Here is a 19,797-nt window from a genome sequence, read left to right on the forward strand (position 1 = left end):
TTGAGGAGGGAGAAAAAAATATCCAGTGTCTCCAAAAGAGCAGAGATACATGTGATGTTACACTATCCTTTGGAGTCCCTCTGACTGCACAATCTCTGTGATGTCTGTAGGATTCCCTGCTACTATCAGGCTCTGTCTTTCTATTCCTGGGATTCCCAGAGCCAGCTCAACTTTAACCCCCCCCCCCCCCACCCCATTTAACTTTCAGGTCCTTAGCCTGCAGCCCCCCCACCACCACCACAGATTTTGATAATTAAACTTAAAAGTAATGATCGTCACACAAAAATCCTAAAAAAATGCAAGTTAAAGAATGTGCGAATGATTCTCTGAGTTTGGTGGCTGTCGGGATTATTGTTTTGCTTTGACTGATCCTGCTCTGTGCTGCCCCCTACCTGCAGGTAGAAGTAACTGCTGATGATTCTCTGTGTTTGGTGGCTGTGGGATTATTGTTTTGCTTTGACTGATCCTGCTCTGTGCTGCCCCCTACCTGCAGGTAGAAGTAACTGCTGATGATTCTCTGTGTTTGGTGGCTGTGGGATTATTGTTTTGCTTTGACTGATCCTGCTCTGTGCTGCCCCCTACCTGCAGGTAGAAGTAACTGCTGATGATTCTCTGTGTTTGGTGGCTGTCAGGATTATTGTTTTGCTTTGACTGATCCTGCTCCTGCTGCCCCCTACCTGCAGGTAGAAGTAACTGCTAATGATTCTCTGTGTTTGGTGGCTGTCAGGATTATTGTTTTGCTTTGACTGATCCTGCTCCTGCTGCCCCCTACCTGCAGGTAAAAGTAACTGCTGATGATTCTCTGTGTTTGGTGGCTGTCACGATTATTGTTTTGCTTTGACTGATCCTGCTCCTGCTGCCCCCTACCTGCAGGTAGAAGTAACTGCTGATGATTCTCTGTGTTTGGTGGCTGTGGGATTATTGTTTTGCTTTGACTGATCCTGCTCTGTGCTGCCCACTACCTGCAGGTAGAAGTAACTGCTGATGATTCTCTGTGTTTGGTGGCTGTCAGGATTATTGTTTTGCTTTGACTGATCCTGCTCCTGCTGCCCCCTACCTGCAGGTAGAAGTAACTGCTGATGATTCTCTGTGTTTGGTGGCTGTCAGGATTATTGTTTTGCTTTGACTGATCCTGCTCTGTGCTGCCCCCTACCTGCAGGTTAGAAGTAACTGCTGATGATTCTCTGTGTTTGGTGGCTGTCAGGATTATTGTTTTGCTTTGACTGATCCTGCTCCTGCTGCCCCCTACCTGCAGGTAGAAGTAACTGCTGATGATTCTCTGTGTTTGGTGGCTGTCAGGATTATTGTTTTGCTTTGACTGATTCTGCTCTGCACTGCCCCCTTTCTGCAGGTAGAAGTAACTGCTGATGATTTTGGTGGCTGTCAGGATCTATTGTTATGTTTGCTGCTCTTTGCTGCCCCCAAGAAGTTGCCACCCTAGGCGATCCCCTAGTCATGCACAATAGTTAGGCCAGCCCTGGGGATTCTCCCACTGCTCCTAGGGTCTGTGATGAAACGCTGTGGTTTCCAGGTTCTGTGATGTCACATTATCTGCAGCTCACATTGCAACTCGTGTTTTCTCCGTTTCCCTCCTTTTCCCCTGTTCTCATCCTCAGTGTAGGTCTGAATCCAGATTACCAAGCTCACACCCCCACCCCCACCCCAGTAGAGGTTTAGGACTCCAGCAATGAGAAGACTTGCTACCTTCAGTAAAGCAGCCAGTAGCATTCCTAGGGTGGCTAACACCCGGGACAGATCGCCGATGCGCCCCCCCCCTGGCGAAACGACACCTCCCGGGTGCATTTTTACCTGCTGGGGGGGGGGGGGGTGCCGCGTGCCTGTCGGCTTCGCTCGTTCCATGCTCCCTCTGCCCTGGAACAGGAAGTAACCTGTTCCGGGGCAGAGGGAGCACGGAACGAGCAGAGCCGACAGGCGCGTGGCAACCCCCCCCCCCCAGCGGCGTGCACCCAGGGCAGATCACACCCACCGCCCCCCCCCCCCCAGTAATGCCACTGAAGGCAGCTTTTCTTCAGCTTTGTGGTGGATAACTTTTGGAATTATACCTACAGCTGTTCTGATAACCCAGCACTGAACAAGATTAAGTGACCCCTGAGGCAGGCAACCTTTGCTGAAACATGGCTTTGTGTCGGGTCTACTCTGTTCAGTTGTGGTGCTTGATCGATAAACCTCTAGTTTTCGACCTCCCTTTTGGGTCCTTGTGGATTTGCCACGGTCCTGTTCTCAGGGGCGTATCAGAGGTTCGGCGGTAGGGGGGGCAGGGGCTAGAGTGAGGGGGCACATTATAGCCCCCCCTACCGCCTTTAACATTCCCTCCCTCCCCTGCCTACCGCCGTCACCTACCCCGAGGTCCGCTTCCTCCGGCTTTTTAAAATATTGCTTCAGCTGGCGGGGGACCCCAACCCCCCGCCAGCCCAGCCGCGATCTTTAACTTTTTCATCCTCGTCGTGCAGATCGCTGTGAAAGCTGCATGCATCTTTAGATCCAGTTGGATGGAGTCTGACATCGCAGCACGTTGTAACGTCAATCCCCCCTACCGGCGTTAACACTCCCTCCCTCCCCCGCCTACCGCCGTCACCTACCCCGTGCTGCGACGTCAGACTCCATCCAACTGGAACTAAAGATGCATGCAGCTTTCACAGCGTGCTGCACGACGAGGATGAAAAAGTTAAAGATCGCGGCTGGGCTGGCGGGGGGTTAGGGTCCCCCGCCAGCTGAAGCAATATTTTAAAAAGCCGGAGGAAGCGGACCTCGGGGTAGGTGACGGCGGTAGGCGAGGGAGGGAGGGTTAACGGCGGTAGGGAGGTTCGGGGCAAAATCTGCGGGGGCCCAGGCCCCTGTGGCCCCACGCAGATACGCCCCTGCCTGTTCTACCTTCTTTCCTTTTGGACAATACAGTATCCCATCACCAAGGAAATGGCAGACATTAAACACACCATAGGAGATTTCTTACATTTATTCAGAAGCCAAGTTATCTATAAAAAATCTTAATACTAAAATTGTCTTTACACAGAATTTACTGTTCATAAAACCTTCTGTTTGCTTTAGTGTTTACATTGGAAAAAAAAACCCAAACAAACTTACTTCAGACATAATACTGTACAAATTTACAGTTGGATTTTTACAACATTGAAACACTGTTACAAAATAAAATTCCACCTCCCCCCCTGCACCCCTTTTCACCCTCCCAGCCCACTCCGCTTCGCGCAAAGAAGCAGAGGAACAAAATACAGGCAACAACGCAGGGAAATGGGTCTTTTCCCGCTGTCCCTAGTATTAAAATTAACGACTCCACCAGCCAAAAAAACTCCATGTTATTCAGTCCTGGTTTTCTAATTCCCATCTTGGGAAAACTCTGGCACGGCCAATGACTGGAACAAAAAAGCAGAACCTGGAGCTAGACCTGGTGGTATGGCAGAATTCCTGCTGCCATAAGATTTTGGTTATTTTTTTTATTATAATTATTATTACTATTTCTAATTACTTTACAGATTTTGAGCAATAGTGGATTTCTTAAATAGGTTGCAGAGCAGGGCTCAGACGGACCGGCGCTGGCTTTGCTCTGTGGTTAGAAGAAATCAGTTCTAGCTAATTGCAAGGGGGGGGGGGCCTGCTGTCTTTACTACCAGAGACAGCAACGTATTGCACTCATGCCAAGAGACCGGGGAGGGGGGACGCAGAGCCACACCCAATTCGTGGGGCTTTCCCAAGATCTAGGGCTTCTAGATCCAGTGCTAAGAAGCCTCCTCCATCCTGCGCTGAAGAACAGACAGGAGGAGTAGGAGCAGAAGAGCACCCGCAGCAGTTTCAGACCTTTTCTCTCTTTGAAGACTGAGAGGTGCCAGAATGGAACTGGCTTCCGTCCCTCGCCATCCACAGCACACCAGTAACCAGAGGAAGAGGCTGGACTGGATTTGTGCTTCACTGAGTGAGAGCTTTTGCCCACTGTGCCCCATCGTCCTCCTGCGTGAACCCATGTTCTGTTTATGACGACATCTGGAAACCTCCAGGACACTACAAGTAAGTGTTCTGAGAACTGAAACCAGAAATCTGTAAAGTGACAATGAAATCTATTAGAACTTTGTTGGGGAAAAGAAAAAAAATGTTTAGTGTTCAGATACGGAAAGAGAACAGACCTTTCTTTCAAGGTGCCTTGCTGTCAGTTTCAGGAAGGCTGATTTCTCATTTCCAAGCAGACTTATATTAAGGAGAAAGTCCGATGCCACAGGCAGACAGGAACTGCCCATACAACATTACCCCTTAAGACCTCTTTAAGTGTCAAATCATCAGCTGAAGACAGGCTCTTTGTCCTTTCAAAAACCCAGGGAAAAGCAAAGCTTTGGATAAATCTTCAAAGAATGCAGAGTTTCTGCTGACACTGGCAGCCTCTAGCAGGATCAGCTGAGTGCCAGGCAGCCACAGGCAGGGCAGATTAATGGTGCCATGCACTCACACTGGTTTGGTCACCTCCTAACCATGCAATCCCACAAAAAAGAGATATATGAAAGGGGTACTGAAGAAAAGACATGTCTCCAAAAACCAACTGCCAGCCTTCAGTGACTTGTATATCTCGACTCTGCTGCAAATCCCAGAACTGTCGCTGGTACAGGTCAGATTCCTAACTGGACTAACATTTCATTAATGTCTGGAGCTTGGGGGGGGGGGGGTCTCTAAATCTCCCCATTCCAGGAGCTATGTTTCCCTAGTCACCAGCTCCTGCCCCTGATTCACTCTAAGGAAGGACAAATGGACTGTAGCTCACTATTTCCGAGTAAGGCAGCTTGCAGCAGTTACAGGGACTGATAATCAAAAGAACTTGTTTGGTTAACTTCAGGACTTCAATAGACAACCCTTTAGGTTTACATTTCCCAGAATGGCCACCAGTTAAATTTTATCAGGACAACTCGTCTGGTTAAAATTTAACCAGTTATCTTGGGGAGGAGCAGGAGGCATGATTATCATTTAACCATACAGCAGGGGCGTAGCCAGACAACAGATTTTGGGTGGGCCTAGGCAAGAATTGGGTGGGCACCATGTGTTCTTCCCCCCCCCCCCCCAAAAAAAAAAAAAAATTATCTCAGCTGGTGGGAAAACGCTTCTTTCCACTTTGGCAGCAGGCAAACACTGAAAATTGAGTATGTGCAGGTGCCGGTATTGTGGAGAGTAGCATTTTCGTTACCATCAGGGGGAAATCTTCAGCTGACGGAGCCTGGAATTCCCACCAGTTACCACTAAACATGTGCTACTGTTGGGTGGGCCTGAGCCATGAATGGGTGGACCCTGGCCCACCCAAGCCCACCTGTGGCTACGCCACTGCCATACAGAACAGAAATTTATCTCTATCCAATTAAATATAATCAGTTAAGTTTGGTTGGAAAAATCGCTGATCTAAAGAGAACAGGGTAACCAGAGCCTACTAGTTTCAATACTTCAGACTTAACCAGTTAATCTTTTGAATAGCTGGTTATGCAGTTGAGTATCGAGCCCTTCAAGTTCAGGTACAATAATTCTCTGCCAATAGGTGTGTGACATGACATGAGACAGCAAGAAATCTGTGGAAGACAGAGGACCCCAGCTCCCCTGATCTGCTAGACCACCCCTCCTAGAGGTTGGCAGGGCAAAGGAATCCAGTGATGGAGAGCCTCAGACTGTTGATGATGGGGGACAGATACAAAATGGGATGTGAAAAATACTCGCCCTTTTTCTTGGCAGAATATAAACCAGGGAGGTCCCGGATCTAAGGGGCTGACGTGAAGGGCATTTCTTAAGTTCTAGTGACCAGGTGGTGCCCAGATGAAACCTGGCCACACCTGTGACCTGTCAGTGTCAGGTGACTGCCCGTGTTCTCTATCTGGGAGCCCACTAGGGCAACCAGGACAACAAGACCCTTAGGCATGTGCACAGAACGCGGAAGTGAGACCTGAAGAGGGATCCTGGAAACATCAGTCCCAATGTAATCTATTACATACAGGTAATTGAAGCTGAACTACAAATCCCACAATACACTGAGACAGAAGTTCCAAACGCAAAGTCTCCCTCCTATACCTGGGTCAAATCACATTGCTGACAAAGGGCACAGAAGCCAAGCTAGAAACAGAAGGTGCTAGAACTCTGATGCCCTGCAGCTACGGATCTTACCCTCCTCACTGTGCACTCAGCTGCAGAAAAGGCGTGCATGAGAAAAAGGGTCCTTTGGCTTCCGATTGACGACATGTCTAGAATATCACTTTCTTCACTTGATTCATGTTAGCTCCCGCTCTGTTTTGACCAGCTATGTGCTTTTGCACAATGAGCACAATTTTAGCACGTTAAAATGACATAAGACAAAATAGTTTTTACGTCATTTCGGTTGGGCATCATTAATGTTTTCACGACGGCACATCCCTATAACGGGCTCTGCAATGTGATTGTCCAATGTCTGTCGCATGACTCACTCCAGCACACCCCATCTGCTCTTCCTAGCGCTGGCTGCGATGTGCACAACATGCTTTGCACTGATGTGGATTATTTTGCAAGTTTTCTGTGGGTGGAAAACAGCTTTCTGGAGTTGGAGGGATACGAATCCCAGTGACAAAAATGCTAATGCGGAGTGGAGGAGGTAACCTAATGGTTAGTGTAGCAGCCTGAGCACCTGGGGATCTGGGTTCAGCTCCCACTTAACCCTCCATTGCCCCAGGTACAAAATAAGAATCTGTATATAATATGTAAATTGTAACCATAGAAAGGTGGTATATCAAATCCTACCCCCTTCCCTTCCTCTAACGATCCTAAACTTAATAAGCTCTGCTTTAACTATCTCTTTCTAGCACATTAGTGAATCCTCTTTCTGCCTCTGCAGTGCAAGGGACAAGATTAAAACTGTAGCTGTAATGATCTGTTTGTTATCTGTCACCTTAATATGCTTACACTATTCTAATTTTATATCAAGAATAATAACAAACCTGGCCCATTAAACCCCACCCTGGCACCAGCCAGTTCCATGTCATATGGCCAGGTAATTCAGTCCTTGTTTCTTCCCTTCCTGCCTCCCCCCCCCAAACATACATGTGGACTGCTAACTCCAAAGCTTCTAAAAAAAGCAGAAATACTGCAAGTCCACAAATGCATTGGGGGGGGGGGGGAGGGGGAAGGAGACCAGGACAGGTACAACCGAAGTCACGTGGGACACAGACTACCAAATTCTGAGGTCAACCACATCTTGGTTCTTCCAGTCACATATGCACATGACAATGTGAGGTCACTGCTATGTCTCATTTGTTTTGCTGACACTGGGCTTCGGTGGGGACGTTCTCTCCAGAATTAAAATACGGTTTTGCCACCACCTTGACAACACCACAACCAGAAGTATCTTTAGAAGTAAGCAGTAAATTCCTGGCACCATACTGTAGCGGGAGGGAGGTGGGAATGGAACCCAGAGCCAAGAGGGAAGGCAGTTACTCTTGCAAGAGACAATATCAACTGAAGCCTCCCATACTGAGGTATTCTTCTGATACAGTAACGCATTTTTTTTGTCCCATTTCCTTATTAAATAACGACAAAGAAGAAAAGAGTGTGTGCCCTTTGGAAACACTGCCCCGTTCGACTTGGTTTCCATGAAATACATTTATACAGTTACACGCATGAGCAGATGTGTTTCTACTTTCTGGATCACACACGGGAAGGAAGAGTAGTCAAAGGCAGAGGCCAAGGTTTCCCATCTCACAACAGATGGCACCCCGCAAAAAAAAAAAACTGAATCCGTAACACAGACAAGATGGAGGAGGCCTACAAGGCTGATCACATGACTGGATTCACCCAGCGGCCATCTTTAAATTAACACACAAAATCCTTGTATGTTCACTACTGCCAAGGGAATCTTGGATAACAATCAGACAACATTTAAATAATGCAGTAAAAGTCAACTGATATCAACTGATTATCCATGGAGCATAAAGTCCTATAGTAATAATAACAATTTCATAAGCAGACCTTGTGGCATGATCACATCAGCCTGCCCTTATGCTCCTTGCATGGTGTTAGAAATAGATTCAGAAATAAACGTAACACTCCACGCTTGTTCCAGGAACATGAGAATGCAGCTCTCCCTGGGAGGGGTTTTCTTTTTAGGAATATTTTTTCAGAGGTAAAGATAAATATGGCTGCCATTTCCACAGGAGAAATGAAAGGTCTCATCCTGATTTATATAATATATATTTATATAATATTTCTATTATTTTCCATAGGAGCATATTAACATCCTCAAAAACATTTGTCTTTTATCTCTCATATGTGGGGTTTTTTTTTTCTGTTGTTTGTTTTTTAAAAGGACTTCACAAAAAGACCCTGGTGTGAATCTAAATCACGCAGTCTGCTGAGAGGTTAGTCTGTTTACCCAAGAATACATAGTTACATTTAAGAACACTTAATATATCTTCAATTTTCAGTTCTCATAGTGGTCTTCTTGTATTTACACACTTACAAGCAAATGTTAGATTTCTCAGCTAAGCTGAGGAAGGACACAGTGCAGTTAAAAAAAAACCCCAAAACAAAACAAAAAAAAAATATTATTTTTTTGTCATTTTCCCCCACGCATACTCCCCCCGCCCCCAACACAATAAAACTTTGTCAGAAGAAATGTATTATTTACACAGAGAATAAATAGATTACACCTGATTCTTCCGTTACCTGCTGGGCAATGGGCCAAGAGGTACTCGGAATATATGGCTTTCTTCTGAAAATCTATCATGGACCGTGTGTGCGTAACCAAGTCAGTTATCCACAAAAAACGAGGGGATAATGTTAGCCATGGAAGCCCCTCCTTACCAAGAGGCTCGTCATCTTTGCCCATATCTGGGAATCCAAACCTTGTCTGTTGTATGCTGTAGCCACGTATCCTGGGCAACAGTAGCAATTTCCACGGATGGGGTTCTTGCATACTCTCTAGACTCGAGCAGCTGTAAATACTGATGGAAGTGGCTCGAAAACTCATCCATGTTCTAGCAGAGGAAAGGACCTCAGAAGCTCCTGGTGTTTGAGATGGAACTCTTCTGAAGAGGCGAGCAAATGTCCCCCTCCCCAAATCCGAGAATTCTCTCTCCCTGGCATCTAAGGTTTCAGTACTGCATTCTCTCTAGTAACTGCTCGTTGTGTCGAACCAGGGCACGGGTTGTCCGTCGCTGGCACCTGCCTGTAGAGAGCATCATCTGATGATGCCTTTTTCTGTTTCTTGCCCCCTCAGCACAGTATGGGCACTCCGTCCACTGTCACTAGTCTCCCAGTGGTGGGGTCATAAGTCCCCGCTAGGTAGTAGAGGTCTTGTCTGTCCTGATAGCGTTTGTTTCTTGTCATCTGCTCATACTGCTCACGACTGACCACTTGGCACTTGTGCGAGATGGTCTGCACATCATTTTCATCCTCATGACAGGACTGGTACAGTGCATTCTGGGGACAGAGAAGGAGAGATGGTGTGAGAACGAGAGGCAGAGAAGAAACCAGACCCTCTCTCCCTGTATTCCTGCATGTCCTATATACGTGTGAGACTAGGAGATGAGGCCAACCAGAAGCGACTCACTGAATGTAGAGAATCAGCAGTTTGGAAAAGTTCTATAAAAACTGGGTGGAAGAACTGTTGGATGAATGATATGTGGAATTCCATAACACATTCATGCCAAATCTTCTGCCCAACCAGGACCTTCTGTTCCTGAGCACCTACAGCCTGGTTCAGCACCCTGCTCACCCTCATGGCATGTCATCTATTCCCTGCCCCCACAGAATCTCTTCCTACCCTCACAAGTTTAAATCCATTCCCTGTCCCCATAGTGACTCTCCATATCCTTACAAGGTCTCTTCCATAGTTACCCTGCCCACCCTCACAATGTCTCTCATCTGTTTGCTGTCCTCACAGTGCCCCTTCCTATCCTCACCAGGTCTCATGTTTACTCTGCCCTGTGGCTCACCTTTCCATCACTGTGCCGCTTGCCCAGTTTGGTTTCCTCAGGATGGTAGAACCACTTGACCTTGACCACCATGTTGCTTCCCCATGACTCCCACATGCTTTCAATGCGGCCGATGTAGGGCAGGTTGGGTCGCCCAGCAGACAGGAAAACGGCACAGTCACCAATGCGCAGGGTCTCCTTTCCCCGTACTATTGCCTTATAGAAAAGCTTCCTGGCTTTCCCCTTCATGCCCCTCCTCTGTGGGAACAAACACAACACATTTCTTTCAAAGTTCATCGTTCGGGATTCCCAGAACGGTTAGAATTTTTTTAATTTGTTCAAATTTGCAGTGGATGTTTATGTATCAACAATCAAATAAATAAATAAATAAATAAAAATTCAACCCCCCTTGTCTATGCTGCTTTCAAGGGAACACTCATTTCTAAGGAAAAAGCCTACTGAATTGCATTGACTAGATTTGAAATTTGTAGATGATGTCAATAACCCAAGAAGGAAGTCTAGATTTTCCAAGGATTAGAAAGAGTATGCTCCAGTCAGCAAACTCATATTCACATCCCCACTCTGACATCGATCGATGGCTAGCCCCTAGTAACTCCCTTCTGTACCTGATGACATCAGAGTAAAAGTACTTTCAGGTTCGAATACTCGGAATCAGGCTCATGGTTTTCAGCCAAGGATAGAAAGCTTGGCTAAGGAGAGCCTCATGAATTCAGAACGTCATCGTTAAGGTCAGGATTGTGTGTATGGTTTCCTCTCTAGTATCCGTGCAGATCCCTCATTCAAAAGCTTTAAATCCAAATTAAAGGCCTGGCATTTTACTCCTTTAACCCACCTTAGGACACAGTTGTAAAGGTTGGCCGCTGTTACCCCGTAGATTCCCCTACCCTGATTCTACCTGCCTCCCTTCCCCCCTCTTGCATTATTTGCCTATATACCCCCATCTTGTACCACCTGCCTTTGTTCCCATTTTCAAAACATTTTGGTACGACTGATATTCTTTCCTATCAAATATTATTGTAGTTCCTTTCCTCTTCTAATGTTTTTTAGACTACTATAACCTGCCTAGAGCTGCAAGTTAGTGACGACGGTATAGCAAATCTTAATAAACTATAAACTACAGTGAGTACATATCCTCTGGTCCATTAATGTCCTCATTGCACATCATATAGTAAGAACTCTTCCCCCCTCCTCCCACACCTGAGATAATCAGTAATACCTGAGTTGGGTTCCCAGACCATTTCCAGAGCTGTCTAGCAGGCAGGAAGGCAGATATCTTTGGTCGATTTTCCACCGATGGAAGCCTCTTGGCTTTGGAGAAGCTTAGGCCTTCTTTCCTCTTCACCTTGCTCTTGCTTCCTACTGCTGTGGCTTTGGCAATAAAGCAGCGCTGGGGGACACTGTTCTTGGTGTGCAAAGCCTCTGACTGGGCCAGCAGAGTGGGGACAGGGTGTGTAAGACAGGTCTGAAGGAGGAGTGTGGAGTCCTCATCATCAGAACTGTATGAAGAGTCTTCATTGTCTGAGGAACATAAGCTGGAGGTGGAGACTGAACCAGAGCTTGAAGAAGTGGAAGACCCTGATGAGGAGGAAGAGACAGAGAGCCTGGCCATGTACCTGGAAGGGATTCTCCCCCTCAGGCCAGCTTCAGCCTCCTCCTCCTCCTCCTCATCCATGTCTGAGAAGGAGCTGTGGCAATCACTGTCGCAGTTCATGGGATACCCTGATTGCCCGGAGTATTTGCGTACTGCCAAGCCCAGTGGCAGGTCATGCACATGTGCCCTTCCTTTTTTGTCCTTCCCAAGAAGGGAGGGGTGGGGGTAGCTGTGACCATGTGAAGATCTTTCCATCTTCAGCCCAAAATTCTTATCATACATCAGGAGGGCTTTGCCATTTTTAGTTTTGGGTGACATGACCCCTTCATGGTCCAACTTGACAAGAAATTCATTCCCTGCTTTTTTTCGCCCTCCCTTTCCAATCTCTGCTTCCAGTTTGTCTCCCTTTTTTGTCCGTTGTTTTTGGGCAGGCACCAGACAGGAGCTGCTTCCAAAGGATGAATAGGAGTTAGCAATGCTACTGAACGAGTCAACCCCAAAGCTGTTTCCAAAAATTGGTGCAGCCAGATTCTGCATGGGAAACATGGCTTCCTTGGTCTTGATCTTCTTGGCACTTCCATTGAACTGGAAGAGGTTCAAGGTGGTGTTTTTGCTGGCCACCTTACGCTTGCTTTGGGCCACCGTGGACCAACTCAGGAGGCTGTTGCTGTGTCTCCCCAGAATCTGGTCTGTAGAAGACAACTTGGCACTGGCATTCAAAACATCAGTTTTACCTGCCAAAACAGAAACAAGGGAAAACGTCCATACATAATTAAAATGGCAACCCCAATAAGACATGGACCAGTCTCCAGAAATCTGGTGGCTTTCTTCTGCACAACCTTACTTTGACTTCTATAACCAGGGCAATTGCAAATCTAGAGTGGCGGAGTCATTCAATTTCTAAATGTTAAAATTAGTTGAATTGCAACTTCCTATCCCTATTTAACTACAGGGCTGATGATCACTCCTTCTCACTTGTCTTCCTTCACAAAAATCCTCCCCCCCTCCAAAACAGAAAAAACAATACACCCTGACAAGGAAAGGAGTCTCGCTGCATCTCTTCTGTAGAAAAAGAATATTTCAACCAAACATGAGACTTGTACAATGTCAGCATGACCACTACCCTCACGTACCAGCTTTCTCTTTCCCAGACGCCTTCTTTCCTGTACCCTTCTCTTGCTCTGGACCATCCATGGTTTCAGAACCCAGGTTCTGAGATGTGTCACTGGGCTGAGAGATGCTGCTGGAAGACCTCTTAGTGCGCCGGCTACTGCTCGACACCAGTAGTGCTGGAGAGGGTTCAGTACCTGTAACCAGGAAGAGCTATTACAAGCAGGCCGAAGACATTGATGGACAGAATGTGCAGGAACCAGTCCCTCACTCACCATAAACAGCAATCAGACTCTTATGTAGAAAGAGAAGAAAGTTCTAGAACAAGGGGTCTTGCTATAAGTTTGGAGGGGGTAGAATGTCTTCACGGAAACGGTAGTTAATGCATGAAATGGTCTCCTAGTGGAGGCGGTGGATGCAAAGACAGTAAAAGAAATCAAGAGGATGTAGGGTAATTACACAGGGGCCCCTAGTGATAGGGATAAGTCCGAAAACAGACGGGGCTTATGGTACTGAAGTAAGAAGGAAGGACTGACAGATCAAATGATTCTTGCATCAAGCTCTAAAGAAACCCAAGTCGGCAGTAAGTGTGGTGGGAGAGAAAGGGGGGTGGTTCTGCTTTTAAGCCCCCTCTCTCCCCCCCCCACACTTTCTACTGTGTTAACCGTTATTAAATGTATGATGATGTAAAGGTTTACTTCCTCTTGTCTTGACCTTTACCCCTCACCCACTTCATTCTTCTCCCTTCCCCACTGTCTATTTATTCCACCTTTTCTTATGATTATTGTAGTTAGATGTCTAGTAAAAGGTAATATATCAAATAAAAGTGAAACGTGAACTACAATGAGAGAGACTCCATCTCACTCTATGATACAACTGGATTTTACCAACCCTCTCCCCCCCCCACCGCCCCCCATCACCTAAGATGTTTAAATAACTGTTTATTTATTGGAACAAGTTGACAGAAGAGGCAGCGAGGAGAAACCACAGACTCACACTGGATCTTAAAGTCTGCCGGCAGTAGACGAATGTTGGGTAGAGAGATTCGTCCAGTGTCTCCATCATCAAACTCCACCACCACTGAGTCCAGGTCTTCTTCTTCATCACTTGAGGAACCTGGGTTACGAAGAAAGGAGACGACACTAAATCCTTACACTACTCGAAGGCCAAACTTGACAGCTGCAGAAAGATTTACATGCATAAAATATGTATTCGTGCCCCTACAAAGAAGATCAGCTTTCCTGGGCAGAGTTGGGTCATACTCTGCTCTTACGTGCATACTGCTGAATTTCTGAAAATGTGTGCAAACTATTGCCAAGAAAATATTCCCTCTGAAAATTCACAGGTAAAATGGTAGCCACAAACGTTCCCTTTTCCTTTGGCCTGAAAAATGCCCCTATGCAACTATGGAGTAATGTGTGTCCTTCTGGGTACACTTTCCTCACAGACATTGGGTCTCTGTTTCAGACCTGCCAAGTCTCCCGTTTTTGCAAGTCACCTCCCGTCGGAGTGCTGGGATCTCCCGCTGAACAGCTCCGTTTCCACTTAAACGTCATCTCCTGCTGCCGCAGGTCTCGCAGCAGCAGGAAATAATGTTTTACAAGGTGTATCCTGCTGTCGCTGGAAAGGGAGGCTGTGCCAGGGCAGAACTGTGGTGGTTCTGGGCGGAGCTATGGGCGGAGGTATGGGTAGGTTGGGGCGGAGCTATCTGCGGGTTGGGGCAGAGCTATCGGCAGGCCCTAAATCTCCCGCTCGGGAAGCTGACCCCCTTGGCAGCTCCTAATCAGTATAAAACCTGCACCCACAGAAAAAAAAAGTTTGTCATGGGTTCAGAACTGCAAGCAAATAGACGGGAAGTCATTTTAGAGTGGCTGCATGTATGTAAGCTTGTAACTTTCTCATAATATGAAACGAACTTTTGATGAATGACTTTGGGCCCTGTTTACTAAGGTGCGTTAGTGTTTTCAGCGTGCCTATACTTAGCAGGTGCGTTAACCACGTAGATGCCTATAGGGATATTGTAGGCACATACTTGGTTAACGTGCATTAAAAATGTTAACACGCCTATAACGCTGATAGTACACAGGGCCCATGGCTCCATGGAAAGTTTATTATCCACATTAATAGCTAAAATTTTAATAGCTTGGTCTAAAATGAAACATTCCCCATATATTGTCAGATCTGATATCAAACCTCGATTATGTTTAGTTTCCATGAAAAGAAATTTAGTTTTATCTCTGTTCAATTTCAAATAATGAGAATTCATCCAGTTTGTAATTATAGAAAGACAACAGGAAACATCATTAGTAGTGTAAAGACTGGCACCAGTACACAGAAAAAAAAAACCCCAGTGATGTGCTTCTTTTTTCGAACACCTGCCTTCAGACAATGCCTTTAGAGAACGACACATGGATTTCACAAAAGGCTCTACGTTCTTCTGCAAGCCTTTTGCAAATTAGTCAGGAGACTGCGATACTCCCAACTTGGACACCCCATTTCAAAGCTAGACGTCTCATGCAAAATGGGACGGGTGATCATCTACCCTTTCCAAGTGGATTTGGCACCCAATTTCGAATGCCCTGCAGGAAAGCTTAAAGGCAGATCACAGTGTGAGAGCACACGGCTGTCACTGCCCTGTCACAAATAGCAGTGCATTAAATATCTCTTGCCTTTATAAATGGGCCAACCCACAACTCCTGCACATCTGCTCTGCAGCAGGAGTAACGCAGGGTGTGGATGAGCTGCTAGAAATTGGTACAAGTGTGTACGTACTATGAAATACATAGGTAAGTGCTGATCTCACCCTGCTCTGTCCATTCTCTCCCCCACCCCCAAGAGTTCCTACATATTTAAAGGGTAAATCAATAATCTAGGTGCTGAATTTACGCATCCCATGTGTGCACGCATTTTTGGAAACATGTATGCATATATCCACATTACTCACTACTCTACACTTCCATAGAGCATATTTGCAAGCAGGGCCTTCACTTCCTTATTACACGCATTCCTGCCACATTTAGCTGTCCGAATTTATGCCAGCTCTATGGCTGCTGTAACTGTGGACATGCACAGGACAGGTGGGCCAATACTAGAACAAGCTAGAGTCCTATAAACCCAACCAGGCTCCTACATGGAGATGCCCAGTTGTCGGGACCTGGTGTTAGACCATCTATGGCAGAAATTGGGGACGGGGCCCAAAATGCTGGACTTCAGCCTATGCCTCCTTTAACTTGCGGTGGGTTTGGGGGCCCAGGGCAATTGTCCTCTTTTCTACCCCAGTTGTAGAACTGGTACCAATACTGCATGAAAGGAGCCTGATTTTAAGCTCAGAACATGTAAAATGTTGTCCTATGTGCTGAACTTATGAAATCTCCCAAGTATGCAGAGAAAACAAATGAAAAGGCTGTAACTGGAGGAGTCCACTGAGTGTGCAAAGGGGGTCTGGTCTCCTCTTCTACCAGATCCCTGGATTTTCTGTTCAGCAGATCCCTTCAAATCAAGCAAGAGCCTTGTAGGCATGGGGGAGGGGCATGGTTGTTCAGCCTGTTCATTCCTGCATTGTGCCTCTGCTTATCTCACCCAGGGGTCCCGCTGCAAATTGTAATACTTGTCTCAACAAGAGAGGAGAGAGGGAGGAAAAGGGGGCAAAGCTTTGCAGAATCTGACTTAGATTGATGGAGAGACAGGGCTCCCTGATCACATTCGACCTTGGGTCCCAGCGCTCCTCGCCCACTAGCGCTCCCTCCCCCAGGCTGCTTCCCACCCCCCCTTTCTCTCCTAACAGATAGTTCTCATCTCCTCTGCTCCCAACTCCCACCCTCCTACTTCCCTATTACCAATATCTGTTGAGCCCTGAATCCAACATCCTCATCTGAAAAGGTACAACACACATGTACACATCTCATACACATACATGCACTTAATATGTACATTTATATCTTATGCACACTCACAAAAACATCTCATATACATGCACACTTCAACATTCGTCTCATACATGCACATGCAAAATCCATGCACTTCATATATACATACATACCTTATGCACACACAGATAGAGACACACACCTCACACACATGCACACTTCAACATACATAAGAACATAACAATGTAAGTGTTGCCATACTGGGACAGACCAAAGATCCATCAAGCCCAGCATCCTGTTTCCATGTATGTGCTCATGCAACATGTATGCAGTTCATATGTACATATATATCTTATGCACACACAGACCCATATACACAACCTCATACACATACATCTCATACACATGCACCCTTCAACATACGTCTCATATGTGCACATGCAACATGTATGCATTTCATATATACATATATATCTTATGCTCACAGACACACACATACAGTATATGGCTCCCTGTCACAGAACATATCACCTTCAAACTTTGCTCTCTAGTACACCAAATACTTTACGGCGAAGTACCTGGCTACATGATAGATCTCATCTCCTTACCGCTCCGGAATGCGTCCCGTCTTGCCCGCTCGTATCTTACCCCTCCACTATCCGAACTGCACTGGAGTCAAGTACAAAACTGCGTACGCTACCTCCTTCTGTTTCCTTGGGACTCAGTTTTGGAACTCTTTACCAAGGTCCATCAGAACCATTGCAGATCATCCAACATTCCGGAAATCACTGAAGACCTTGTTATTCAGAAATGCCTACCCTGCTGGCTCTCCCAGTGACTCCACTGCTGGACGCATGCCAACCTAAGAAATTTGGACATATTCCCTTCCCTACCAGCTTGCCCTCTATCCCCATTCATTCCTATTCTTCCCCATTATCACTTGTAGATTTGCTGTATTAGTTTCATTTTGCTACATTGGCACTTGCCTCTGTGGTGCATTGTAAGCCACATTGAGCCTGACATTGTTGGAAAACTGTGGGGTACAAATGAGATAATAAATAAATAAATATATACACACTCACATACACACATACCATCTAATGCACATACACCTCATATATACACATGCAACATGTATGCAGTTCATATATACATACATATCTTATGCACCCACAGACCCATATACACACCTTCACACACATACATCTCATACACATGCACCCTTCAACATACGTCTCATATGTGCACATGGCAACATGTATGCATTTCATATATACATATATATCTTATGCTCACAGACACACACATATATGGCTCCCTGTCACAGAACGTATCACCTTCAAACTTTGCTCTCTAGTACACCAAATACTTTACGGCGAAGTACCTGGCTACATGATAGATCTCATCTCCTTACCGCTCCGGAATGCGTCCCGTCTTGCCTGCTCGTATCTTACCCCTCCACTATCCGAACTGCACTGGAGTCAAGTACAAAACTGCGTACGCTACCTCCTTCTCTTTCCTTGGGACTCAGTTTTGGAACTCTTTACCAAGGTCCATCAGAACCATTGCAGATCATCCAACATTCCGGAAATCACTGAAGACCTTGTTATTCAGAAATGCCTACCCTGCTGGCTCTCCCAGTGACTCCACTGCTGGACGCATGCCAACCTAAGAAATTTGGACATATTCCCTTCCCTACCAGCTTGCCCTCTATCCCCATTCATTCCTATTCTTCCCCATTATCACTTGTAGATTTGCTGTATTAGTTTCATTTTGCTACATTGGCACTTGCCTCTGTGGTGCATTGTAAGCCACATTGAGCCTGACATTGTTGGGAAACTGTGGGGTACAAATGAGATAATAAATAAATAAATATATACACACTCACATACACACATACCATCTAATGCACATGCACCTCATATATACACATGCAACATGTATGCAGTTCATATATACATACATATCTTATGCACACACAGACCCATATACACACCCTCACACACATACATCTCATACACATGCACCCTTCAACATACGTCTCATATGTGCACATGCAACATGTATGCAGTTCATATATACATACATATCTATAGACAGACCACATATTTAGAAGCATGTGCACGAACAGCCCTGCATTCATGCTAAGCTATTTGGGAACCTGATCTCCCAAAATTCAGCGCTATTTAAATGGTCAGAACAGCTGCTGACCGGTTAAATAGAGCTTAACCGGCTATCTGCTCATATTCAGAGGGGGCATAACTGGCTATCCCTTGCTGAATATCCCGGTTAGTGGCTAGCAGGTAGCCGGTTATATCGCCCTTTATAACTGGCTATCCGCTGATTTTAAAGCAGATTTAGTGGCTATATTTGGCCGCGTGAAAACATGGGATACCTTTGGCTGGTTTAACGATAACCGGTTATGTCTGAACATCGACTTAGCTGGGTATCTTTAACCTGGCAAAAAATAAACTGGATATTCAATGCCAGTCACTGGAAACGTCCGGGCTCAACGGTCTGAATAACGGCCCTGATAAAATTATCATATACATAACTGAAGAAATAAGAGATGAGGGACACAGCCTGGTTTTCCCCTGCAGCTGCTGTTTACCAAAAAATTACCACTTAATACCCTGTACCAGGTATTATATTTATTACAAGAATACTACCTGTGAAAATCCCCCCTTCTCACTGGCCTCCTCCAACCTTCCATCAAGATTTGACCCTCCCATGGCACCATCAACAATTGATCCCCACCACACCATCATGGGCCTCCATCCTGATAACATCTGAGCACCTAGACTACCTGAAGACACCCCTCACCCCCTTGGTGGACAGAGTCCCTCCAGACTCCATCCAGCATAAATACTTATCTTTCTGGATGAACCCCCCACCCCCACCCCTTCAAGGCAGGAGATGTGATAGGGGTTCTTGATGGGGAAGAGGGGGCCTGAGCTGGAGACTGAAGGATGGAGGCAGAAGAGCTGGTGTTATTTAAATAAGGGTCAGCCAGCATTAAACACTCTGTTCCCCCCCCCAAAAAAAAAAGATCGTTCACCAACATAAGGTCAACAACAACATCAGTAGATATTATAGCAAACAAATATTTTAGGGCTTATTTTTCTGTTTTGTTGTAATACATTGAGGAATCATGTATTATGGTGTATTTGATTATTGCATTCTTCTGTTTAAGGTACATTGCTTTGGGTTGAAGTCTTGTTTGAGTAAGGTGGTACATATCATATGATAAAAATTGATGGTGGGCTGGAAGGAGGAA

General features: G+C 45.9%; 1 protein-coding gene across 1 annotated transcript in view; it reads right to left on the reverse strand.

Moving 5' to 3' along the window:
* Window positions 1-8,230: 8,230 nt before the first annotated feature.
* The window catches only part of BAHCC1 (BAH domain and coiled-coil containing 1), a 281,988-nt gene continuing 270,421 nt past the window's right edge, over window positions 8,231-19,797 (reverse strand). The window contains 5 exon segments of the mRNA XM_030206874.1: window positions 8,231-9,438; window positions 9,954-10,190; window positions 11,170-12,278; window positions 12,678-12,851; window positions 13,651-13,770. Coding sequence (XP_030062734.1) covers window positions 9,232-9,438; window positions 9,954-10,190; window positions 11,170-12,278; window positions 12,678-12,851; window positions 13,651-13,770 — 1,847 coding nt within the window. The 3' untranslated portion in view covers window positions 8,231-9,231.

This window comes from Microcaecilia unicolor, chromosome 6, assembly GCF_901765095.1.
Source record: "Microcaecilia unicolor chromosome 6, aMicUni1.1, whole genome shotgun sequence".
Classification (NCBI taxonomy): Eukaryota; Metazoa; Chordata; class Amphibia; order Gymnophiona; family Siphonopidae; genus Microcaecilia; species Microcaecilia unicolor.